At 38.2% G+C, this 27,809-nt stretch overlaps 1 protein-coding gene across 4 annotated transcripts in view; it reads right to left on the reverse strand.

Moving 5' to 3' along the window:
- bmpr2b (bone morphogenetic protein receptor, type II b (serine/threonine kinase)) overlaps nucleotides 1–27,809 on the reverse strand; it is a 70,029-nt gene that overhangs the window by 24,229 nt on the left and 17,991 nt on the right. For all 4 annotated transcript variants that reach the window (XR_008155058.1, XM_052564713.1, XM_052564715.1 and 1 more), the window contains exons 2-3: nucleotides 9,721–9,909; nucleotides 7,801–7,971 (exon numbers count right to left, since the gene is read on the reverse strand). Coding sequence is in view for 3 of the 4 variants with exons in the window: in XM_052564713.1 (XP_052420673.1) it covers nucleotides 7,801–7,971; nucleotides 9,721–9,909 (360 nt within the window). In the remaining variant the exon portion in view is untranslated. The remainder of the gene's footprint in view (nucleotides 1–7,800; nucleotides 7,972–9,720; nucleotides 9,910–27,809) is intronic.

The following is a 27,809-nucleotide window of genomic DNA, read 5'->3' on the forward strand; positions in this document are numbered from 1 at the left end:
TTTGGCAGTGACTGAGTCAAAAAGGCATTTCCTCAGTGGATAACCTACTCCTTTCTCCCACTTTCACTTCCTATGATTCTTTTTTCCTTTCTTTCTTTTTTCTTTCTCATTCCATACGGATGGCTTTAATCCTCTAACCGCTGATTCAGTGTTCCTCTTTATTCACTTTTTATTCATGGCGACTGCTGTATAATTCCTGGCCGTCTGAGCCCGCTGCAATTCATACCACTCTGACAAATAAGCTCATGGAGAGTGACTGGATTTTCAATAAAAAAAGAGAAATGGTGACAAAAACAGACTCGTTTGCATAAGTGAGTTACAGCACTGGCCACAGATTTTGCATCGGTGGAGTCGGAGGCATCTCAAGATGATCCGAGAACGGTCCTTTTGTTGGTCATTATGATTCAAGTTAAGCTAGCATAACACAGCAACCACAATCCTGGGTTTGAGGAAGAGAGAGAGGAGCCCAGTTTATCTGACTATATGCTGCAGGAGGATCTGCTTTTACCTGCTACACTTGGACTAAACACACATGAGAAACAGACGATGAATGGAGCAGAGCTCACACATCTTTTGACCACTACATTTAAATGATCTTTGAAGTCATTCATAGGTTAGGGACGACATGGGGGTAAGTGATTCATGACAAAAAATTCATTTCGTGGTGGAGTATCCCTTTAAGTCCCTTTTAACAATGCTCCTAAAGGCCCCATAAGCCATATTTTTCAGAACAATTTTATGGGTAAATAGAAAATACGCCAACACAGGACAAAAAAACTGCACTTGTCAGGTCATGGGGTCTCAAATTAAAACCTGTTCCTGATTTCGATCAGAAGGCGGGTCTGTTGAGTGTCTAGACATCTGTAGACTGATGTGCAGGGTGAGCTCAGGTTTCTCACAGCAGATTGCACGTCTGTGACCGTGAACCCTGTGACCCCAGATCTGTTGACCTCTGTGATCCCTGTCCCAGCTGGGGAGAGTGCTGACACGGCCATGAATCAGACAGTCGGCCTGTGTCTGAGCCCAGAGCCACGACAACGGCCTCCATAACAGTCCCATCATTTACACCACCGCCACGTTCCTCCAGCCGAATCAGTGTGACATTAAGAGAACACCTCCTTCTGTTTAGCTGACACATCTCCTCTTTATGAGTGCTTTCCACATTCTCCAAGGCCAGAAATGTGATCAAAACCACTTCTAGCTACACAAACTCCATTCACATGTTCCTGCGCACCGAAACGTTTCTGAACGCCAAAAAGTGCGTGCTGCATTCTCAGTGTGGCTATAGCCTGCTTCTCTCTCAGGACAAATACTGTCATAGCAGAGGAACAATTTCAACAGAAACTTGCTGGACAAAAGCTAAACAGTCAACATGTTTACACTGTAGCTACATTATACCGGAATAAAAAACAGAAACATTATAATAGGGAGGAAACAGAAAGAGAAAAATATATACTTCAGTATAAGTCAATGCAGACCATCAACTGTTTGATTACCAGCATTCTTCAAAATATCTTCTTTTATGTTTAACAGAAGGAAGAAACTCATACATGTTTAAAACGACATGAGGATGAGTAAATGATGACAGAATTTTTGCCTTTAAAAGGATTTCGATAAATACTCCAATGCCACAGAAATGTGTGATATGACTACAATGTTTTTTTAATCATTACAGTAATACAAGAATGCAGGTTAAGTATGTAGGAATGGACACTTGGTTAAGCATTTACATTTACTACGTTTCCAATCTTCACAACCATCTTAGTGATCGAAATCCAGAACACTTTATCTCCTTAATTTTCCATCACGTAGAGTAGTTCAATACTAATTCCCGTCATTTGTTAGTCCCAGGGGCAGATATTCAATACATGATCTTCTACACAAAAAAACAACTGCTCAAAGCCACACGGCATGAATCCAGCAGCAGCGGCGGCCTGGTGTGATGGCTGGCAGATCTTCTGCCCTGTCACTAGGCTCTTGGCCATCTAGTCTCACCTCCGCACCGTCTGTGTGCCGCCCACGTGTCCATACATGCCACAAACACACTCAAACAAACAATGATGGAGCTATCTGACTCGGCATACACTCACATGCACCTCTAATGAACACAAACATGCGCTAATGACCCATATGAAGCAGAAAAGCTCGGAAATAGGATTTCTAATCGGATGAGCCATGAAAGGCTCTGATTTCATCTTAAAGGGATTGTTCACCCCAAAATGAAACGTCTGCCATCATTTACTCACCCTCATGTCATACCAAAACTGTATGATTTTCATATCTTATTTTATGCTCCACAGAAGAAAGAAAATCATACAGGTTTGGAACGACATGAGGGTAAGTCAATGATGACACAATTTCCATTTTTGGATAAATAAGAAATAATCTGTCTGTTCACACCAGTGTTAGTATTATTTATATATTAATATTTTCAATTATCTTTTTTCAATTCATGAAAATACATTTTTATAAAATGTTTTATAAGTGTGCTTTTGTCAATTATGTTTTCATTTTAAATGTCAATTTAAGCTTAATATAGTTTTCATGTGTTTTTGTCAGTTTGATTAGTTTATGGCTTATTTTAGTTTAAATTTCATTCATTTTCGAGGTTTTGTTTAACTGACATATATATATATATATATATATATATATATATATATATATATATATATATATATATATACATATATTTATTTAGCTTTCACTTATTTTTAGTTACAGTTTTAGTCATTTTAGTACTTGAAATCATTTAAAATTAATTACATTAATTTTAAGTTAATTTATCTAATATTTATATTTAAATAATAATAAAAAAAGTTTTAGCTTTGGTTATAAATAACACAACTGGTTCACATCATAGTAAAGGACAGTTTTACTTGTTGTTCTGGCTGGTTAGGACAAAAAGATTTTAAAATCACATTTTATCATTTGTCTTTTCATTATGTCTGGTTAGGACAAATTGTAACAGACTGACATTTTAATGACCGTTAAATTCTCATTACTGCGACGTCCCGCCAGTGTAGCCGCACCCGCCATTAAATCCCATTCTGATATCCTGCCTGTATTTGTGCCTTTTGTGTATTGCAGCATTTTTGCATTTAGAGTGAACAAAATAATTACACGTTTCTGGGAACTTGCCACACAATTTCTGGGAAGGACGTGGTAAGGCTAACAACATGCCTCAAACTGAGTCAAAAATCATTTCAGAACACAGTCTCTTGTGGAGTAGTGCTAAAAAATAATATACAACAGAGGCTGGCTGCTTTTTTATCAAGAACAATGAGAGGGGAAAAGGAAAATATAAACTACAGCGGCCGAGAAAGCTTGTGTGAAATGACCAGATTTAAGCAGCCAATATACATGTCACCATGAAGAACAGCGGAGAGGAGGATAAAGTGTAAAACGGGGGAAGGGAGAGGAGGTGTGAAAGGAGGGAGAGAGGAGCGGTAGAGGAGGTGTGTGTGTGTTTGTGTGTGTCTGGGAGATCATTCCCCCTCTGCAATTAAAACAGCTGCCAAGGTTAATCTATGCCTGATCGATCAGAGGCTTCTCACACTCCGTTCACAGTCTTCAGCTGGGAGATCACACCGTCCATCTAAATGAAGCTTGCAGTGAATGTGTGTGTGAGACGCTGAAAGCAGACGAGTGTTTCACATTTTCTGAGCAGGTGTACGGCTTACAAAATCAGTGAAGTACAATGCCAGAGACTAGCAGATGTGTGCTGCTACTACTTCTGCAGATAACAACAGCCCTGCACCAATCCAAGCCAAAAGTCTGAATAAATGCAGTGGAAGTTTGCTAACTTTTTCTGCATTGAATCAAACTTATGATGTGAATGCAAAGTATTTTCAAGATACAATCAACAAGAATATATGAGGAATTTATTTGCAAAAACAGATAACTATGTTTTTTTTTTGTATCTTTTAAAAAACATTGTATTATGTTATCATGTTTTTTATTGTATTAGTTAGCTGTATTTTTAGTTGTTGTTTTTTTTACCTAATCAAAATAACCCAACTGCAGATTGATTGAGATTAATTGGAATGCACAATATAAAAACATGGTTATTGGAAATTGTTAAAATCTTTTTTTGCAAATCAACTCTTTAGATCTAAAACATATATAATATATATCTGATGGCTAAATTTTTTGGTATAAAAAATAAAATAAAAATCTAATGGCTCTTTCAGATTTGCATTTGAGGAATTTTGTAAAAAAAAAAAAAAAGTATCCTTAACTCAGCAAAGAAAAGGCAGGGTTCAAATATTAATTTTAATATTAATGACATGACTCGTATGATGCTATAATTCAGCAATACCTTTAGCAATGTTGTTATAATAAAGATTTTGTACATTTTGTCATTGTACTGATGTTCATTAACATAAACAGAATGATAGAATAATAGAAAGAACAATAGAAAATTGAACAGTAGACAGAACGACTGAATGACAGATATAATAGAGGGATAGACAGACAGATAGATGCAGATGAAAATGCTTTACAGGTCAGAGTAGAAAACATTTTTTTAAAAGATAAATAAAATAAATAAAATAAAATAAAATAAAATAAAATAAAATAAAATAAAATAAAATAAAATAAAATAAAATAAATACTTGGCCCAGCAAACAGAAGCTTGGGAAGCTACTAATTAAAAAACAACAACATGCAAATCTTAAAAAAACAACATGCAAAAACCAACAGATAAAAAAACAAAAACTACAAAAATACTGGATGTTCTCAGTGCAAGCTTTTAAACTAATAGGAATGCATTTAATCTTTGTAAAATCTTCCAGCATGAAAGTCTATGCTGTAAATCTCATACTGCATGTCAAACATCAAAACTAAAAGAGTTCAGCAGTGTGACCCACAGAGATGGTTGGAGTGGATTGTGTTGATGTCAGAACAGCTGGGCTCCACCACAGCCTCACTGCTCATCACAGTCAGCAGGTGTGCACACGCACGGACACAAACGCTAACAATGTGCCTGTGATGCAGCAGAACCGCACGTTTGATAGTGTTAACTGTGAGCATCATCTAAATCTGTGTGTTTGTAGAATGAGTGTGTTTTTCCACCTTCTGCTCCCATTAGAGAAGTAAAAGAAACCGTGCCACCCTAATCTTCCTAAACTGTCGCTCACTCTGCAGATTACACAGGTTGGAAAGCAGGTGTCATTCAAAAGAGATTCCCCTCTTGGAATGACACTCGTGCAAACAATTACCCATCATTCCCGGGAATATGTTCGAATGGAGGACACCTACACGTCTGCTACACTACAGGATTAAATGTGAAATAATTCCCCCTGTCACAGCCTTTGGTTCTGGTACGACATCCTCCCTCTGTTGAAATCCTGCTTTTAAAAGCGCGTTTTTTTCTTGTGCTGCCCATTTTCAAAGAGCTTAAAAGCTGCCATAAATTAAAAAAAAAAACAAAATGAGTCACCACAGCAGCTCTCCAACGTAAGAGAGTGGGGTGAGGGAACATTTCCAAATCTGCACTTCACTTATCTATAAAAAAAAAACATGTGTTTACCGAATAACACATCCGGTGCCGGGAACTGTGTGGTGGAGGGGTGAAAATATTGGTAAATGGACTGTATAAAAAGTGAGGATGGCAGCTGCCTCACACTCAACGAGGAACACATCAGCGAGCGTGTGTGGACATCGTCCATCAATGCAAGTGTCCGTGCAAGTGCTACATTTTGCACAAGACTGCAGACTTCATTCACATGTGCTGCAGACTGCTGATAATGTCAGTCTGGGGTCTCTCGCTCTGTGCAGACAGCGGCGAGAGACAGCTGCGGTTGGGGGGGGTTTGGATGTAGAGCATGGCCTCGCTTTGCACCCTGCTGCTATACACTGTACAGTGTTTGACCAGCTCTGAGGTGGAGGTGAAAGGACAAATGGTCCAGTGCTGTCTAAGGATACAGAAGACACGTGTGCACAGGCATTCTGCCCGGTAACACTCGAAATCAGACAGAAGATTGGCCGACATTGAGTCTTTAGTTCTCAAACTCTGTGGCCTCTTCACGCAGACATGGCGCCAAACATGGGGCTCCCTCCCCTGCATTATTACATTCAACCTCTCATCTTGACTTCAGAGACAGATTAATTTGAATGTTGTTGTGCAAAGTTGATTTCCAGGGTCAAGCCTTCAAAGTTTAAACATGCATTCATTAGCGATGGCTTTGAGAAACTTAAAACCTTTTATTTTTCCATTATTCCCCGAATCAAAACGCGCTTCTCAAGGCTCTTTACTTGAGAAGTCGTGCTAGGGGAGAAAGAGAAAAAAAAGAGACTAACAGTAAAAAAAAAAAAAAAAAAAAAAGTGCAGTGAAAAGAGGTGTGAGAAGCGAAGCTGCATGCAAATAACTCACTCTTACAAAGTCTGACAGCCATTGATTTTTTTTTTCCGTATTTCACTCTATTTTTCGCTGTATTGTTTGATTGCGTTTGTGGTGACTCATTTCTATCCTTTTAGCAGGGCCATCCGGCACTTTCTTTAGATACACTCTCAAAAGCAACACAAAAGGAGAAAAAGAACTGAGAGGGTGAGCAAGAGAATGAGAGGGCACAAAGAAAGAGGTAAAGCTGGGGTTTTGTCCTGCGGTAAGGCATTAGACAGCTCTAGGAGAGCGAGGATGGGAAATGAAAGGTTGCATGGGTTAGTTGAAAGCGGGAGTTCATCTGAGCCGGACTCGAGCAAAACACAGAGTATTTATTAACCAGGAACACTATCAGGAGGACCAGACACTCTACTTATAGTTCACAGACTGGTGGAATTGCAGTGTTCAACGTGATGAACTCAAATGATAAAGTATAGATTTCTAATTTCAAATAGCCAGTTGGATTTTTGGGAGATTCAATTCCTGGTGTTTCAATGTAGATCCCTAAACAACTCGTATAAGAATGATAGCTGGCAACCTACAGAGTTCACCTATGACTTAGGAATCATGGGATATGTTTTAAAAGGGCCAACAGTCAGATCTTACTGTGATGTTGAAAACTGATCAGGTGTTAATTCTAAAAACTAAACACAGAGACACTTACAGATATACTTGTATTTCAAAAATCCTTGGGAATACAATAGAGAGCTGCTTTCCAAAAATGTGTGGGCATTCATTTTTAAAAGCCTTGACCTCGTGGACGAGAGGATGCTGACCTTCAATCGACTACAGAGAAGTCAATACGACTACTAAACTACCGAGTTTTCTTATCCAGCATTCCAGAGCACAGTCGATACAGTAGTTAGAAGACAACAAAACAGAGTCCAATCCACACAATGTGATTTATACAATCAGTTAAACCAGAATAGCACTCGATCCCATAATGCACCACCTTCTTTATTTGCAGACACAGTTGCATTAAACACAGTTAGCGTTTATGTATTTCTCAACAGTAAAAATCACAGTCACCCACACATAGGAAATCTACTGTTAGTAACTGAGTACGTTACTCTCGGTCAAGTTAATTTTAGCAACCTTTTCCCTTTTCAGTGCTTGTACTACAATAATTAAACTGGCAATTATTCACTGGCAACAGTGAAGCTGTAGAAATGAGCTAATATGACAATTATCATCTTAAAGAGTCCTTCAGTATATTATAAATGTGGAATCAAATACTGTAATCTGATGATTTGACAAAAACATATTCAAACAAGAATGTTACAGAGATCAGCATGAGACTGCTGACAATGGATCCTGCAAGACCAGTTCTACTCCGTCACAGAAATCTAATATGGGCGTTGACTCAGATGTGACCTAGAGATGATTAAGTGCTCTGTTTAGTGATTGTAGGACTTACGGGTGGTGCTGGTGGGGCTAGGCACCCAGTTCTCGGTGAAGTTGACGTTGCACATGTTGGTGCTGCAGCAGCAGAATCTGTAGGTCCCATTCTGGATCTGTGACGGCGTGGTGGTAACCACGCAACGGTCGTCATGGCAGTCCTGCTGGTCGCCAATGTAAGTCCAACAGCCTGCAAAGAAGGGATGCAGATGGTTGAGTGTATGAGATACAAAGTCTGTAAGAACGTGTGGGGATGAAAACATTTCTGTTTGTATGGGTGTTCCCATTTTAAAGTATGCATTTTGTGGAAAAATGAATTATACCGTATCGTTTTCCTATATATAAATATATATATAATGTATGAATCTTAACATGATAATGAATTAATGTGTATTATACACTCAATGGCAACTTTATTAGGTACACCTTGCAAGTACCGGGTTGGACCCCCTTTTGTCTTCAGAACTGCCTTAATTCTTCGTGGCACAGACTTAACATGGTGTTGGAAACATTCAGAGATTTTGGTCCATATTGACATGATAAAATCACGCAATTGCTGCAGATTTGTCGGCTGCACATCCATGATGCGAATCTCCCCTTCCACCATATCCCAAAGCTGCTCTATTGGATTGAGATCTGGTGACTCTAGAGGCCATTTGAGTAATGTGAACTCATTGACATGTTCAAGAAACCAGTCTGAGGTGATCTGAGCTTTGTGGCATGGTGCATTATCCTGCTGGAAGTAGCCATCAGAAGATGTGTACACTGTAGCCATAAAGGGATAGACATGGTCAGCAACAATCCTCAGGAAGGCTGTGGTGTTTAAATGATGCTCAGTTGGTACAAAGGGGCCCAAAGTGGACCAAGAAAATATCCCCCACACCATTACACCACCACCAGCCTGAACCACTGAGACAAGGCAGGATGGATCCATGCTTTCATGTTCTTCACGCCAAATTCTGACCCTACCATCTGAATGTCACAGCAGAAAGACAGACCAGGCAACATTTTTCCAATCTTCTATAGTTTTTAGCTGAATGGAGCGGCACCCAGTGTGCTCTTCTGCTGCAGTAGCCCATCTGCTTCAGGGTTCAACGTGTTGTGCATTCAGAGATGGTATTCTGCATACCTTGGTTAAACAAGTGGTTATTTGAGTTACTGTTGCCTTTCTATCATCTATCATCGTCTGCCCATTCTCCTCTGACCTCTTACATCAACAAGGCATTTTCCTCCACACAACTGCCACTCCCTGGATATTTTATATTTTTCAGACCATTCTCTGTAAACCATTGTGTGTGATGGTTGTGCATGAAAATCCCAGTAGATCAGCAGTTTTTGAAATACTCAGACCAGTCCATCTGCCACCAACAACCATTCCACAATCAAAGTCACACAATCAAAGTCACTTTAATCCCCTTTCTTCCCCATTCTGATGCTCAGTTTGAACTTCAGCAAGTCATCCTCAACCACATCTAGATGCCTAAACGCATTGAGTTGCTGTCATGTGATTGGCTGATTAGCAATTTGTGTTACCACAAATTAAACAGGTGTACCAAATAAAGTGGCCGGTGAGTGTATATTATATTTAACATGACACTGAATGAAATCATGAATATTAATAAAGCTTTTATTAATTAAGATTTCTGAATTATAAGACATTTTTGTTTAATTTACTGAATGTTATAAAACATAATCATTCAACCTATTTATTAGTTTACGATTAGTTTAGTCAAAATGTTCTCATGTTCTTATAAACTAGTATACTGTCATTTTCCAGTGGTTAAAAAGCTTAGCATATAATAGTAGCAGACTTTTAAACAACATGGAGATAACGCTTGCACTATATTATAGTTGCACTGTCTCTTTAAGAAAAACTGTCCACAGACAGTCCTCATAAGTCTATATTCAGAAGTTTTTGTGTGTTTGAGTTCATCCTGACCTTGTTTGACCAGGCGGATCTCTCCGTCATGTGTTTTCTCCCACAGGCCGTAGCAGCGGCTGCTCTTGCTGCACAGGATGGTGTTATTTTCTCTGGTGATGTGCCAGTCAGCAGCCACGCTCTGCTCATCCACCTGCTGGTGCTGGTCATTAAAAGCACACTCCCGCTCTCTCTCCTCACTCTGAGCAGCTGCCGAGACACAAAATAAGAAAAAAAAGAAATGAGATTATTAACAGAACACACAACATCCACCAGGAACACTTCCTGTAGGCCTACATACACACTACGGAAAAGCAAAGTGATCATTACTTATAACAGTCCCTTTCAAACATGTCAGGCCACATGGCAGCCATCTTGGTGTCTATTATATATGTAGACAGATATTTAAGGTCACCATGAAATGTATTTTCTAAACACATATTACATGTTATTTTATTGTAAACAATTCACCCATGTAGGTTTTATTTTTATAGCATTTTTGGAGCTCACAATTTTTAACACATTATTCATAATTGGACATATGTGACCCTGGTCCACAACATCAGTTATAAAGATCAATTTTTTTAAATAAAGATTTATACATCATCTGAAAGCTGAATAAACAATATTTGGCCGATACTTGGTGATGCAAAAAAAAAAAAATATACATATATATATATACACATATACACACACACACACATTTTGAGAAAATCACCTTTAAAGCTGTCCAAATTAAGTTTTATCAAAATGATCATATTACTTATCAAAAATTACGTTTTGATATAATTATGGTAGGAAATGCACAACATATCTTCATGGGACATGATCTTAATATCCTAATGGTTTTTGGCATTAAAGAAATTTAAAAATTTTTACCCATACAGTGTAGTTTTAGTTATTGTTACAAATACTGGTTTTGTGCTCCAGTGTCACATATATAGGACTTCTCCAATCATTTTGCCCCTTCAATCGTGATCATTTGCCACCATTTTTCTTTTTTGATAATCACTAATGGTAAAAGATCAAAATCTCCAAACCTATTGGCTAATATTACAAGTGAATAACATTTTAACATCACCATATATAATATATATTAAATGGCTTCTTCAGAAAATTGTACTGCATTAAATGCTTTTTATATTTATACTTTCAGCAATAAACTGACAATTAAAATGTCTACTATTCAATGTTCTACAATTCTTTTTACAAATTCCGAAAATAAAGAACTTAAAAAAAAAACACCACATATTTCAAAGCCACATCACTAAACAATGTTTCACACAATGTTCACTTATTAAATGTTCTGGTAAATGTAATAAACTTTCAGCTCAGTAAATTCATCTTTAACACAGATTTCCACCAAAATCGATGCAGAAATCGGTGCGCCTACTTGACTTTTCTCAGTCCTACAAAATGATTTTCTGCCTGGAGGAAGTTGAAGAGTTCATTCTGTGCGGAGGATAATCAGGATGAATGTGGATGCTTAAATCTGATCGATAGCTAAACCTTGATTAATCAGACGCAATAGGAGGGACGGGGGGATTTGAAACGGTCCGATGGCTTTATGCTTGGAGCCAAACAACAGAACACCTGGGGCCTCCACGGCACCTGCTGCTCCTCCATCCAACCACGTACACATCCGCTTACGTGTACACAATGCGCACCACCCAAAAAACTCCATTACAAAGCTTCCCGTAAGTCACTGTCATGACAACAAGGCAAGGGAGGGGGGAAACAACAGCGCGCTGAGCGTACGTGCAGAAAACTAACCCCTTGAGCACTCCCGTGTATTTAGAGAACACACAAGCGTGATGACAGATAAGGGCCCAAGCCAACGGGACTGCCCTCATTTCTCAATCTCCGCTGCAGCTGGCCCGTGCTCACCCCAACTGTATCCAATGAATTAATCCTCTCTCTCGAACCAGCACTGTCATGCAAATCATCAGGCCAGTGTCTGAGTTACCGAGAGGGAAAAATCATAATGCCACTCGTTTAACAGGCTTGGTGAAGTCACGGATCTAGGCTATTGTATTCTCAGCGTTCAAACAAGTGAGCTGGGATGGGAAAAAAGCCCCCTGGTAGCATCATCGCCGGTATCCGCGTCCCCTTCGAGTCCAGAGAGAGTGAATTGCCGCTGTATATCCCTGGGGGAGGCCTTTGTCTGCTCCTCTACAAGAGTGAAGCCTGAAATGGCTGCACCGGTTTATATCCCGGCTGCACACACACACCAGCAAGTGGCAGCGCGAGCACGGATGAATGTGTCCTCAGCGTAGCCGCGGATGCCTGACGCTGCAGGACACCTCATTATACTGACCAACCCTTAATCTAAAACAGGGCTGCTCGACCCGAGACTGAGGCGCAAAATGGTCCCTCAGCGGCTTGGACAGAAACAAATAGTTTCAGTTTGTGAGCCCCTCTTCAAAGACAAAACACAGAGCTCCACTGGGGGCCATAAAGGGCCACTGATGGTTTGGAGATGCCTCCCAATTACAGGGTAAAGATGGAGGATCCCGTCTCAACTGACGGTAATGAGGGCTGAGCCAAAAGGATGACGCTCACATCCTCTTCCTCTTTGAGCGCTTTTGTTAACGCAGTTACGAGAGAGAACCGGGGTGTAATATCACATTCATGATTGATTGTGTATTTTAGGCTGCGTCTTTGTTTTTTAGTCAGTGAGACCGGTCATTAGTCGCGACAGTTTCCTGTAATTTGGCTGCGAAGCCGCGCGCCTACCCCAAAACACAGGGGTGTAGAGGAACAAGAGCGGCCTACAACAGGGCCTTCAGATCCAATCACAAAGCAACATACGCTGAAGGAAAACACTGGAGTGTTTTGGCTGGCTCCAAAGCAACGCTTCAGGCCGTAAGTGGCTTAGAGTTCAAGTGCTGGAGAAAAACAGCAGGACACTAAACCTTAGAGCAGGTCACTCAGACACAATCTCTGTTTATTAGCATTTGGCGAAGGAGATTTCTCAACTGTCTTCTGAAAAATCGAAAGACTTTACCTTTGTCAAAACTGCCCCATGTTTCCAGTCACTTAAAAGCTGAATGGTGAAATAGCAGACCTGACAGTGCATAACAGGGCAACATGCAATTTGTCTTTGTTTACAGCTCTTTTGCCTAGTTTAAGAGGTATATTACAGAATTATGGGTTCTGAATAAAAAAATAAAAACAACAACAAAAAAAAAAAAATCAACAACAACATCTAGTTACTTGAAAAGTACTATTTTTACATTGGTTGTGTTTCGGCTTTTTTCTTCTACACTAATGAATTTGATACAGGCAGAGGTGGGCGCGCTGTCGCGGCTGTAGACGGTAATGTTTTCTCTTGGTGCCTGGTTCTAAATAAATGCAACTTATAGTCCAGTGCGACTTATATACGTTTTTTTGGACTGATGCGACTTATACTCAGGTGCGACTTGTAGTCCAAAAAATAGGGTGGTTTATCCCACTTTTGCCTGCAAGAGATGTATGCAGATTTTTCAGTCTTGGTCTGGCTAGATTCTGTCCTGTGTTAGGCAAATTTTTCAAATTAATGGACTTTCCATCACATACAACTGAAAAACATTGAGAATATCCAACCCTGTACCCATGTAAAATTATGTGCTATACATAAAATATGTGTAGTAGATAAAAACAAAATTTCATCGCAAACGTTGATCTGCCTTGAAAACACCCGGCATAAGAGTTGCGCGATAACGTGCGGCACCACTACGACACTCCCTTTACACATTGGTTCTGGCTTTTATTGACACAGAGCTTATTCTGGGACTGAACGCAACAATGTTACTAGGTCCCCAACCCGGGACATGTTTGCATTCACACAGAAACGCACTCCGGCAATTTTCCGGGACCAACATGCAGTGTGAAAGGGGCTAGAGTGTATCTAGGCTCAGACTCATTCCCAGGGACAGCACATACTCTGTTCCCTAAACGTGCATCTGGAACACTAAACAAGAAACACTTTCACAAAGGCAAATATGATAGGCTGACTTCCAAAAGTTTTCCAGGAAAGCTAAAATAAAATATATCAATAATATATAACACACACACAGAGCAAGATAGATAGATAGATAGATAGATAGATAGATAGATAGATAGATAGATAGATAGATAGATAGATAGATAGATAGATAGATAGATAGATAGATAGATAGATAGGGTTTTATTTTAGATGGGGAGGTTGTGTAGCTTGACAAAAATAGTCAAGAGGTGTCTGCCAACTGAAGGCACGTCATATCATGCCACACTGGCTATGTGTATTACAACACTGTTGATTATTATGGGAACAATTTGGTTTTGTTTCATCAGTGTAGAGACTTTGTTGAGGTACTAGAGCTCATGTCTCTGCCATCGGCTCTGAAAGTGTCTGATGTAAAATGATATAACGTGTGACCAATAGTCATCCAGACACATTGGGGGACTGGAAAATGAAAAACACAATATATATTTATTTTAATTTTTCTTTGAAATCTCAAGTGCCGTTTTACATCCTAAATAGGTCTGACGGCGTTATCTGAACCTTTCATTCCTGCACAGTACATCTGGGATGAGACCATTCTGGTTAAGTGTTTTCCTCATACCATGATTAATTCAGCTTTCACCAACTGGCTCCGTTCCATCCGGAAATGCAAGACAGGCATCGTCGAATCTTCCAAATGACTGGGCTCTTTATTTTTGTCTGGTCGGGACAGTGAATAAAGAAAATTCATCCACCTCTAGGTGGCAGGGTGCTCTGCTTTCTGCCAGGAAGAGGGTGGGTGCAGAGGAGGGGAGAAGGGAATTGTGGGATTGTTTTTGGGGGCAGTGGAGGCAGTCTGTACCAGCCTGACTCTTCCCTGCTACTGTTTGTGCACCAGCTCAAGGTTAGAGCTGCCGCTTGGAGGCCTGCCAGAATTTTCCCCAGATAACACTCAACTCTGCCTTACTAGGGACCTTCAGTCTGTGTTAGTCCCACCTCCCAATCTTCATTTTAAAGGGAAAGTGCAGTCAAAAAAGCTGGTGCACTCCACAACAGCTGTAACTCACTTGTCAACTGCCGCCAGAAAAAAAGAGAAAACGAAACTGTGCTTTCTATAAAGAATACATCAGAGTAAAGGACTACATGAATCTAAGCCGAGTACAAATCGTGATTAATTTATCACGTCTCCACTGAGGCCAAAAGCTGAAGCTGCGTCTGCCAAAGAGCCGGAGGGCTTGTGGCCGTTTCCTTTCGAGTAGATTATCTGAGAGGTTGGCACAGGCCCCATCTCCTGCCAATGTCTCTATGGACAGGGAAGCTGTCAGGCTGGCTCTCAGATACAGAAAGGCACTGGAGGGGGCACCAGCAGAAACCTCACTCCAGCTTGGCCTAGGAGAACTCAGGGGCCAAATGAAAGGAAGGAGGATGGTTCAGCAATTCCAGGGCCATCTGGCAGAGCAGAATCATGCAAGACCATCAGGCAGTTAGATTAAGTGGCATATTGGTGTAATATAAAATGTCTGTGTACTATAGTAAGTGAAGGTAGGCTGCCTGATTTTTTTCTTTACAAAGCGATACCGTAGATCTTGTGTAGAAGTTAAAGTGTGGTATGTGTAGTAAGACCACAGTGACTCAAAGGTAATACCATACATTGCATCTCAATACCACGGTTAGATCAATGTAAGTACTGCATGCTTAATTTAAAACAAAATGCATATTCCACAAATATATAATACATTATGAAAACTGATAACTTGGAGGTAAAGTGCAACTAGCATCATCAAACAGAAACGCAAAAATAATGACTGATTTCCATCTGCAATTGGTCATTCAAACAGATAGTCCCGCCTCCAGTCTCATATTACTGGCTGATTCAATGTTGGGTGTGCCAGTATGGTTAGGATGCTGAAAGCAAATCAAAGAAAATTTTAAGAAAATCAAATGGACAGAGGGATGCACAAGATCAGTAACTTATCGGTTTTAAAGCTCTTAATTAGCCATATTGGATATTTAAATGAACATGCTCATTTTCTTTATTTTTACATTTAGATTAAGTTTGTCATCATTTAATGCTCACCTTAAGTTATTCAAAAACACATGATTTAATATACATGCAACACTGTTAAATGTTCACATTTCAATATTTATTTCCATATATCCTGTTGTGATGCCTGAATTCACTGATTTTAGTGTTTTATTTGAAATTGTAGACAAAACAGTATAAACTTTTAATCAGTTATCTATCAGCTCGTTATTATTGGCTATTAAAATAAAAACAATTATATTAATATTATAAGAACATTGTCTAAGCACATTTAGCCAAGACAGGAGAAGCTATTTTACAGATATAAACACAATAAACAGACGTCATAGACGCAATAAAAATGGAGATTCCCTCACTCCCATAACTCTCATAAGCCTTGGTATACATTGAAGTTGGAGTACCTGATCCTAGTTTGATCCCTAAACCGAGCAGTTGCTCACACAAGCAATCAAAAAAGTCATTTGGCTGCAACAGCAATTACACAGCCATGTATTCATCAGGATGAGCTCAAGGCAGTGATCAAACACAGGAGAGAAAATTGACAAATCTGTTTAACAGGTAGGAATTTATGTGGACCTGTGGTTTCATAAAGTAACATTTACTGAGCCTCTGGGATAAGGCCATCGACTCGCTGCAAGGAACAGCAAATCGGAAAAAATAATACAATTACTGCTTTACAGCTTTTGTCCCTTTAGCTCAGGACAATTACTGTTCATTGTATCTCTGTGTTCACATTTAATCAAAGCTGAAGTAGAACACGGCCGCTCACCAAACACATGAGATATTCAGCTGTAGGGTCATAACATGTAAAATACATGAAAAGTTATCTTAAAAAGCTTTTAATGTCAATGCTATCTGGCTTTATATGCTTTCCGAAACAAAAACAGGCCTTTTAGATAGGCCTAATTAGCAAAACACCAGGCAGAGAGCATTTTATTGAGCTGAGCAGAGACTGTGGAGCTTGCAGTGCTGCTCAGTTTATTAACAATAATCAGAATCTCATCCACCCCGTCCAGGACATTTAGCTTCTCTATCTACGCCTGCAGGACACCAGCTCCCCATCCCTGGACGCTACCAGTAATGTCTGCTTTATATCACGGTCATCTCAATAAGATTAGCCGAATGAATCTGAAAGCAGAATGGATGTAGATGGATGCAAGACAACAATGTGGTTGCGGAGTTGGTTTCAAAACAGGGTTCTGATAATCCAATAATCTGCTGATTATTTCTTGGATACAAATCTTACATCTTACTCAATGCTTTCCTTCAAGCATACATGCAAACTGAAGACTACGTAAAGCATGATATACACTGTTAGAAAAAATAAATAAATAAAAAATAAAAAGTCTTGTTGCGGCAACCTAGTCCATTTAAAACTTTATGCTAATGATCTTCTCTGAAGTGTTTAGTACGAAGCACTTGGGACAATTTGGCTTGTACACTTTTTTCCCCAACTCCAGCTTACTCAGCACCCTTTGGCATTTTTTCCAAATGCATTTTTGCAGGTTTTTACTGCAATGTGACATCAGAGAATTTTTGAGACAGTGATCAAATTTAAATGAAATAGAAAAAATTATATTAATTGTTAAAATGAATGGATAATGTCCCAGTCTGCTATTTTTACAGATTTTGTTTTTACAGTGTGAAATAATTACAAATAACTGCTTCAAACCACAAAACAGACTCAATGCAAAATTGCAATCCAATTTGTATCTAGCTTCTGCAGGCATTTGATGATGCTTTCATAAAAGCATATTAGTGTGCAGTGGCTGTTTGGGGCCCTTTGGGAGTCTTGTTGCCATTCCTCAGGAGTTTGCAGAGACAGTCTCCTTTCAAGACTTTGACTTCCAGGAATGAGAGTGCTAGTGCTGTGCATTACACTACAGCTCTTCCGCCTGTGGCTCTATCACTACAAACAGACAGAGAGAGAGAGAGGAAGGTTTTCCCTGCAATCCCACTTCCTAAGGACAAATCTGACCCGCATAAGTGAAGTCACTGGAGTCTCATGTTTGCCCCGCAGAGAGTCGCTTGCAGAGGAACACAGAGATGTTTAAACAAGAGCGACCAGCAAGTCAGTCATTAATCATCCGAACAACACAAAATTCCTCCTTCCGAATGGCCCTTCCAATACAGCGAAGCAATCCCAAGAATACAAAACCAACCCTAAAGGAACTGTAACATTGCAAATAAAAAAAATTCTGCAACAAAATGAACATGATTCCAAAATGAAGTTTGTTTCCTGTAAACTGCCGTTACCATGATTAAGTGTTTCCTATATGGACAGATGTCACTTTAAGGGAGACATTCAGTCTATTGGCATAGTCTAATGCAGGGGTAGGCAACATCGGTCCTGGAGTGCCACTGTCCTACAGAATTTAGCTCTAACCCTCATAAAAACACACTTGAACAAGCTAATCAAGGTCTCCAGGATTACTAAGGCTACTGATAAGTGAGTATTTTTTCAGGGTTGGAGTTAAACTCTGCAGGACATTGGCACTCTAGGACCGGCGTTGCCCACCCATGGTCTAACGGGAGCCATTAGTGTATTTCATATGCGAGAAGGGATTACACGCCATGCAACAGGGCACTCTGACCTAAAACTCACAAAAAAACAACCTCAACCTAATAAACAATCATGACCTCTGACCAGATCCTACTGTCTAGTGTCCAGACAGCTGGTGGGAGATGTGTACAATGCTGTGTGTGTGCGCGTGTATCTATGTCCAGACTTTGGGGGGGGGGGGCTAAGTGGAGGAACAGCTAAGTCTGTCTGGACCCCTCCCCCCTCCCTTTTTCTGACGCACCCGGCTCTCCCTTAACACCAGGGGGTCCTAAAGCTGCTTTGGCCAATGTAACCCCAGTGTCTGTCTGTCTGTTGGGGGACTTTAAAAATTTGTTTTTATATATATATATATATATATATATATATATATTAGTGCTGTCAAAATTAGCGCGTTAAAGGGACAATAAGTAACTTTTTAGGTATTTTATTATCTAAAATCAATATTTTTATTCATAAATATGCCCTCGATGGTGTACAAATACCTATGCCAATGTTTAAACTAATCCTCGTAAATGAAGAATTTATTATCTTTATATACATGGGACGGGTAGGTTGACGGAGGCTTCCATGTAGTTCCGCCATCTTGCAAAACTATAATAGCAGAGAGGGACAAAAAGTACTAAGCCAACGCGTTTCCACAGCGCGTTTTCGGTCAGAGCCAGAAACGCAGGTGCAGAGCAGTGAGAGGCGCTTGAAACTGCACCGGCAAGCTTAAAAGTCTGGATTGCATTCTTATTATGGACCATACATATGCCGCGCCACAGGAGAAGAAAACATTGTCTCCAAAACAGTCAAAAATAGAACGTAAAAGGAAACGTGACCGTAGATTACAGAAAACAAGAGTTAGTGTCGGGGAAGCTTTTTCTAGGTGGAAAGAGCTAATGCTTGATAAAGATTTCAAAAGAGACGCTGAAGTGGCCAGTTTTCTTCTCGACAGGTAAGTCAGTGTTACAGTCTATATTATAATATTTTTTTATATCTAACAATGCATATAATTCAGAAAATATAACGAATAAATTAGACATAACTACTAATAACAATATTTCATGTTTTCCACAGTCAGTAATTCATACTGTAACATTCGTTTGTTAGTTGTCATGTTGCAGTTTGTTTGAAATAACATACCTGTTCACCTGAAGGAAAACTCGACGAAGTGCTATTAGAATACATCCTGTCAAAGCTTTTTGGTACATATCGCCTACCGTAGATGCAACGCGCATTTGAAAAAGCGAGGCGCTGGAGAGCAAAATTAGTTTGAATGCAAAATACAATTTCACCACTAGATGGGAGTAATTCCTACTCAGTGTCCCTTTAACGCATTCGATTAATTTGAAATATTTAACGCGTTAAAAAAAAATAACGCAATTAACGCGGTTGCAGTTTTTTTTATTTCCAGTTGTGGCCTATGTGTGTTCAACGTGCAAAGAAATATGGATAAGACCAAGGAAGGACTTTTAGACGGAAAGTTTCAGTATAAAACTCTGCCGGATTACTCTTCAGTCTGCCACAAGAAACATTACTCTTCATTTAGTCTGCCACAAGAAACAGCAACATTAAAATCATGAACTCAAATGTCATTGTTTAAAAAAAAAAAAAAACAATGACTGTAACAGTGCGTAAATCAGACCTTTCTGTAACGCTAACGTTAATAAGCTTAAACGAAATAACGAAATAATTGTGTAGCGGAGTATTTTTTGTACACAGTGCCGCGAACTGTCAATCACTCCTGTACGCGTGCATCACTGTCCTCCTCAGCTGCAGCAACTTGCGCTCTCTCTCTTCATCAAGCTTTAAAACAAAAAGGGGACAAAAAGATCATATTGTCTTTGTGCATAGGCTATAGATTAATTAGATAAATGAATATCTAAATTTGTGCCTTGCCGTCTACGGTATTTTTTTAGAACTTAGAAAAAAGATGCTGCAGCCAATGATCAGCCAGCGGGGGCTGCAGGACGACTCAACCTCCGCAGACAGTTTTTAATGTTTATCAGACAATAAATACTCAAGATTTTGCTTTAGTATAACTCACAACGAGTTTCACACACCTTCTCCGGCCACGTTGAGTTGTTGACACTTAACAGTGGGAAAAGCGACACACGCGCTATTCACTTGTATAACTTAAGGGTGAATGGGTAATGTAGTTTCTGCTCTCGGTGGGATGAATTAGGAAGCTCGCATTGTGAAGGGCGCTCTGAAAATCGGCAGTGCAGGTAAAAGATTAAAACCTCTATTAAAACAGATGTCCAAATGAACGTACCAGTACGCTACAAGCATGTTCTGGGCGCACGGAGAGGTGGCGGTACGCTCAAGAGCAATATTTGGAAGTGGCTGTACTGAGTACCAGTGCATACCGGCCCACTTAAAGCACTGGCAATGACTATACTTTGGAATTTTTTTGCAGTCCACTTAGAATTCAACATGGAAATCATTTTTGTTTTTTATTGGCATTGATTGTTTTGAAATTCAAATGGTACTTACATGCCTGTGTTTTTATTTCTGTAATAAATATGGCTTTCAAGCCAACAGTTAATTTGGAGAATATTGATGGTTTATTGCAGGTATGTTGTTTACATGAGAAAATCTGTGTTACAAGTTAAACAAAAATTCCAATAAACAATCATATTTTGAATTTAAATAGTTTCTTTGTCTTGAGTTTACATTAATTATTGACATTTTACATTTACATATCCAAAAAGTTTCAGTCTTTTAATTGGGATTAATCGCGATTAATCGCGATTAATTTTAAAAAATTGTGCGATTAATTAGTTAATTTTTTTTTACCGATTGACAGCACTAATATATATATATATATATATATATATATATATATATATATATATATATATATATATTTATATATATATATATATATATATATATTTATATATATATATATATATATATATATATATATATATATATATATATATATATATACATACATACATACATACATATATATATATATATATATATATATATATATATATATATATATATATATATATATATTGACATACAGCCCAAAAATACAAAATAAATACATTTAAAAATGTAAATACAAATCTGCTTCCAATCACATACTCTGGTCTATAACAACCACAAAAACAGACAAACAGAGTGATACAAACAGTAAAATATCCCAGTGTTTTATTAGATATCATACCACTCTCCAAACTAATATGATGTAGCCTAATTTTTTACACTCTAAACATTTAATTTTATTTATGTTTCAACAGCATATCAGTAACAATGGCTAAATTCATGGCAACATTAACGTTATTTTTTTCATACATTTACAATACAATTTTCTAAAGCAGCAATTACTATAAAAAACAGATACAAATTAACAGTAGTACTGATAAAAATCATGTCAAATCTTTCAATTTAATCAATGACAAAAATTCTTTAAAAAAAATTCTGGAGACACCTTTTAAAAAAATGTCTTTTAATGTATTTTTTGTGTAAAAATGCTGTGTAATATCATTCAAAATGGGACATTCTATAAAAAAAATAATAATTCATACCCAAGTCACAAACTGGTTCCTACTGCTCTTTCAATAAATATGAATGAGCGAGTCTTGAATGCCTAAATTTTTTATTTTGACCTTTATTTAACAATGCAAAACTCTTGAGCTCAAAAATCTCTTTTACAAAAGTGACCTGGCCAAGGTGCAGCACCAAAACAATGTGCCGACAACAATTAAAAACATTTACAAATTAATTCTTGCTTTAACAGCTCATTAAATCAAGGATTTAAATTTGTTAATTGACACTAAGGTCTGCAAGTTGTCTTCAAGTAGTGTTGTAAAAAGTTCCAATCATTGGATGCTGCAAACTGAAAAGCTTGTTTTTTAATTTCAGTTTGTGCAAATATAACTGAAAGAATGTACGAATGTACAGAGAATAAGCTAAAGGAGCTTTAAGCTAAGCTATATGATTTATAAATAAATGTACCAGTGATTACGTCGGCGTGTTGATAATGACGTCCAACCAACTCTATTAATCTACCAATTCAACATCTTATATAAATAACCGGTCATATCTATTTTCAAAACAGTAATTACTTCTTTAATTTACAACTGGATTCTTTTTGACATTAAATCAAATGGAATAATTAAATACTAAAATAAGATACGGTTTAAAACAAATTAAATGCTGTTAAATTAAAAACATTTAATTAAACATTAAACGAATGCAACTGAATTAAAACAATAAATTAAACACATTTAATTAAAACATTATATAAATGCAACTGAATTAAAAAATGTAATGTAATTAAATTCAAGCATGAAATAAATTTAACTGATTTAATTAAATTAAAACATTTAATTAAAATGAAAGTAAAAAAATACAATTAAAAATATAAAAGTGTAAAAATTGTCAAATTAAAAAGAAATTAATTACATTTGATTAAATTATAAAAGGCAAAGATAGGCGAACTACATTGGACATTTGAACTATGAAATCTTTGATACATTATCACAATACGGTTGTTTGTCAGTAACAAACAACATTATTTTTTGTTTAAAATGGTTGAAGAATAAATGCACTTGTCTAGAGCATGCCGTCCCATCATCCAGCACATCACCCAGGCAACAGACATCACACAGCCAAGTCTGGGTCTAACTGAGTCGAGTCTTGTTAGCAGCAGACAAAACACACACACCATAAACATACACAATCTCACGTATGTAAAACCTGTGAGTGACGCTAATGAAGATGCTATCTTACAGCAAAGCAGACCGAGAACTGGGAAACAAAGTAAAGTCAACTTTGGTATAGGTCTGCAGCCGTTTACACCTTTCCCTCTTGGTTTGCATAGGAACCAGACATGTTCCTGCTTTCTTTTTGAACAGTGCACTTGCCCTTGAGTCATCTCGTCAAACTAGACGCCTTTAATTAGTGTGACAACTGTAAAACATTCACATGAACCTTCTCTTGTGGCTGTTTTTCTCAGTTGGGTGACTGAATGGAGTTGGCAGCGGTCCAAGAAGAGCGTTTAACGAGTATGAATCAACAGAAGCAGACGCAATTAAATCGATTACATCTCTCAGAGAACGAGGAAACACTTCCTCCTCTATCGGCCCACCTGTGGGAAGCCACCAGAGGCACACACACACACACCCTGTTATGTCGCAGTCACGCTCTTAGCACTACAAACAAATCTCTCTAACAGTCAGACTCCTACTAGGACATGTCCTCACACGCTCCACCCGCAGCAAGTATTTTACAATACGCGCCTTTTTTCATTGGCTAGACGGCAGTAGTAGTCATGCATACAAGAAATGTCTAAATGGGGCAGGTAATGACAGTAAGTTCAATCAAACATTTTTGTCAAGTTCTTCGAAATCTACACTGTTCAAAAGTCCGGGGTTTATAATTTTTTTTATGTTTATGAATGAAGTATCTCTACGGCAGTTATGTAATCAAAAACGCATTAAAAACAGTAATATTGTGAAATAGTCACATGATCCTTCAGAAATCCTTCTAACATGCTGATTTGCTGTACAAAAATATTCTTATCATCGAAGATCAAAACAGTTGCTTGTGTCATGGTTTCCATAAAAATATTACAAAAAAAATGTTCTTGATGGCTTAATAAATAGAAAGTTTAAATTAATAATAATTATTTGAATCAGAAACATTTTGCGACATTATAAATGTATTTTACTGTCACCTCGATCAAAGAAAACACATAGCCTATACATTTACCCAAATCTTGGTAGTGCAACCTAATGTTAATGCTTCATATTATTTTATTAAAGTAAAAAGTGCCATACAAATAAAATTGAATTGATTACATTCACTTTAAAACTCTTTATTAGAGCTGCAACTAATGACTGTTTTTTCTGTCGACTAATCTAACGATTATTTTTTTGATTAGTCGACTAATCTAACGATTATTTTTATTACAATAAATAATCAATCTAATGTTCTTTTTTTTTATTAGCTAATGAATCCTTTGGATAACTTTACCAAAAAATATATAAGTACAACTTCTAATATAATATTTCACCCTTTATTCATTTTCCACTTATGTGGTTGAAGTTTTTACAGTATAAAATAAATAAGAGGCAAATAAAATTATTTTACTATGGTAAATATGAGCTTATGATAGCATTTATAATTAAACCACAGTAGCCATTAATTTACAGTTGTCTGAGACGTCATGAAATGTTCTTTAGCATCAAAAACCATAAAATGTAGTCAGGGTTCTGCTATGGTTTAGCATGGTGTCCAGAGATCTGGAGCTGATTCGGGGTGGCTCGGTGGTTTGTGACTGTTGTCTCGCGGCGCGCTGTCTTTTAAGGGGCCGTTCACATATCACGTCTATTGCGCGCTCAAGTTCGTTATTTCCAATGTAGGCGCGCGACAAGCGCGCTCATAATGGAAGCGACGTAATGGAAGGACGCTCGTTTTTTCCAGGCGCTTCCGCACCGCATTGAGTTAAAAACATCTCACCTTTTCAGAATGCCGAAAGCGCAAGAATATCAGACCTGAACCAGGAAGTTGGTCACCAGATCACACAGTAACCAGTTAAACCGTAACACCGGAGAGCGCCAAGATGTTTTCCTCTGAGGTGCTCGCGCATCGCAGTTGTGCTGCCGTGGTACACCATATCGGTTTTACAAAGGGAACAAAGGGCCATTTTATTTGTCCTGTGTTTAAAGTATTCACGTACTTTTGATAACAGTTGTCTCTGTTTTTGTGATAGAATGCAACTTTCTCCATTCCCAGTATGCCATTACGCGAGATGTAAACAAACAGTGTGACGCGTCGACGTATTTTTGTAGTCGACGTAATCGATGACGTCGACGCGTTGTTGCAGCACTACTCTTTATTTTCAATAAAAGATTCAATTAAACATAATATCTTCTTTACACATTAAGTACATCCAAATCCTTATGTTCTCGATTTTTTTTCTCACAAATATAATGGATTATTTCATAAATGTCATATTACATTTAACACCATATGAACTACCCTTTCCCTTCTCATTCAAGTTATCTGATACTTTAAAACTTTCTAAAAATTAAAAAAATCAATCATGCAAAATTCTTGCAACTTACTTTTGAAGGATTTATTTTTTTAACTTGCTTTGTTTTTCTTTATTATGATATGAGGACAGTTGATCTTTATGACTTTATGCATCCCAAAAAAATTCTAAATTAACTTTAGTTCAAAAATTAAACATGCTTATCATAGATCAGGTCAGGTGCATGCATTAGATACATTTTCAATGTTTGCTTTAAGAAATTAATTGACAGAACAAAAAAGACTATCGCGTCTTTGACCCAGTAAATAGCTTTAACTACCATCTACATTCTACCTTGGTGTTTTTTTTTTTCCAACACGGAGAGAGATTAATAAACATATTTATATATATATATATAAAAAAAATATATAACCCTAGATATGAGGCTACGTTCAGCTTCATTAAGGAAGGAAGTTCTTAATAAGGAAGCTTCATCACTGGGGAGGAAGTAAATGAATGCTTATTATAACACATACTGACGGTGATGAGCAGAAAGAGCAGTCTGAAACTTAATTTAGTTTCACCCTGCCTCATAAACCCCATGGTCTAATTAAAAATGATGATCTGAGAATAAAAGTCATGTTCGGACATGAGCTTGTACATGCTCAACTGTCTCTATGTGAGCCACGGTCAGTTAGGCTGGATATCGACAGGGTTCGAGACTGATGGTAAGAGTAGAGATGGAGGACAGCTCCTGCTCTCCATGTCGGTCACACTCCAGTACCTGGACACGGCTCACTTTCCCTCCATTCATCCATCTGCTCAACAGAACCTGGACCTCACAGCTGATTGCATTATTGGAAGGAGCACACTGGAGCAACCATAAGTCAAAGCAATGAATCCTAATTGTCAGCTGCTTCATTTAGGCCTACAACAACCAGGATTGTAGACGCACAGAAGTTTTCAATGACAAACATTTCAACATACCAAGACTTAACACTAGTTTCCAACTAGGGAGTTAAATAAGCAATGATACCATAAATTAGATTTTAAATGTTACATGTTTTATTTGTTCATAATGCATAAATACTGTAATATGTCAAATCCACAAATAAAAGTTAACCAATTATTCATCTCTAATACCACAAATCTGAGCTTAGAAAAGTTTTGGTCTGCCATTTACAGAAGCAGTAACGTCTTGCGCTTTCATGACAGCAAATCGTTGTCTCAAGGCCACCAGCTTGGCTCAATAAAACAATGCTCGGTTGGAAAGTAGAAGGTCAGCTAAGCTCTTGTGGGACAGCAACTATTTATAGTCCAATCCTACATCTGAATGACGCCAAGCCAAAACCCGAGTAGAGCCTCCAAAATCACGTCCGCTAGAATAAAGCAACTCTCTCAGACTGCTATTTACACATCTGAGGCCGAGGTGCACATTCACATGCAAAGCATCACCTTTTCCCTTCCCTTGAGGGGCTTGGAGAGGGAAAAAAAGGGTCCCAGCAGGGGCAATAGCCCTAGATTCGGACCCATCCCAAAGCTCTTAGCTCTTCAATAAATGCTGAATGGGCGCACAGCAGCATTTTGTGTTCAAGACGTTGAAAGCCAGGAAAACTGCTGATCATGCGCAAAGAACTGGTGGACAGTCAAGACATTCATCGACTCCAATCTGTTGGGACAGTTTCCTTTGCATATTTATGAGACAGAATCATGATGACACATGACATTAGGTTGCAATGAAATCAGACGAGCTTTACTGCAAAATAAAATTATGACGTTGTGATTTATTGGCAGGCAGTAATGTACACAGGAGCATACTTTTATCACATATTATAGAAGAGACGATGAGCCTCTGTGCTTTTCTTTGAATAGGAAGTATGTATGATAACAGCACAGGGAATGCGATGCATTAAGGCAGTAAAAGTAAAGATCCAGACGCCAGTCCCTCAATGACTCATGCTCAGGGGTTTACTAATCTAACCCAAATCCACATAATAAATGGGTGACCAGTCAATGAGTGAGCTTCCATTGTAATTTATATGCTTTTTTTTCTTCCCAAATATATAAAGAAGCTATATTATACATAATAATAATTCACATATTCACCAAAATCATCACACATCATCTGTAATATTGCCTGAGTCAAAGCCTATTATCAAAATGATTGGCTACTATTCTCTCCAATAATTGTCTGACAAGCAATCGCTCTTAGACATAAGGCCTACCAAGCATTAGTCTACTGATTCACAAGTAAACATCCTGTGCCAAAAATGAACACACACACACACACACACACACAAAAAAAGGTCTGAAGAGAGATGAGACTCTACAGAGAGAGCAAGTTTAATATGCAGCTGTGTCAGGCCCAGTAGCACAAGCCCACCTTTTCAGTGTGAAACGTGATCTCAAGGCAAGCGACTGCTCCTCCTGATTGACGACGCTGAATCTGATTACATGCCAGTGCCTTAACCACAAACACACCGGGCTCCTTTTTTACACCCTGCCCACCTTCAATATTCACATAAACACACTCTCAGACACCCGTCGTTTGTCAAACTTT

This window comes from Carassius gibelio, chromosome B9, assembly GCF_023724105.1.
Source record: "Carassius gibelio isolate Cgi1373 ecotype wild population from Czech Republic chromosome B9, carGib1.2-hapl.c, whole genome shotgun sequence".
Classification (NCBI taxonomy): domain Eukaryota; kingdom Metazoa; phylum Chordata; class Actinopteri; order Cypriniformes; family Cyprinidae; genus Carassius; species Carassius gibelio.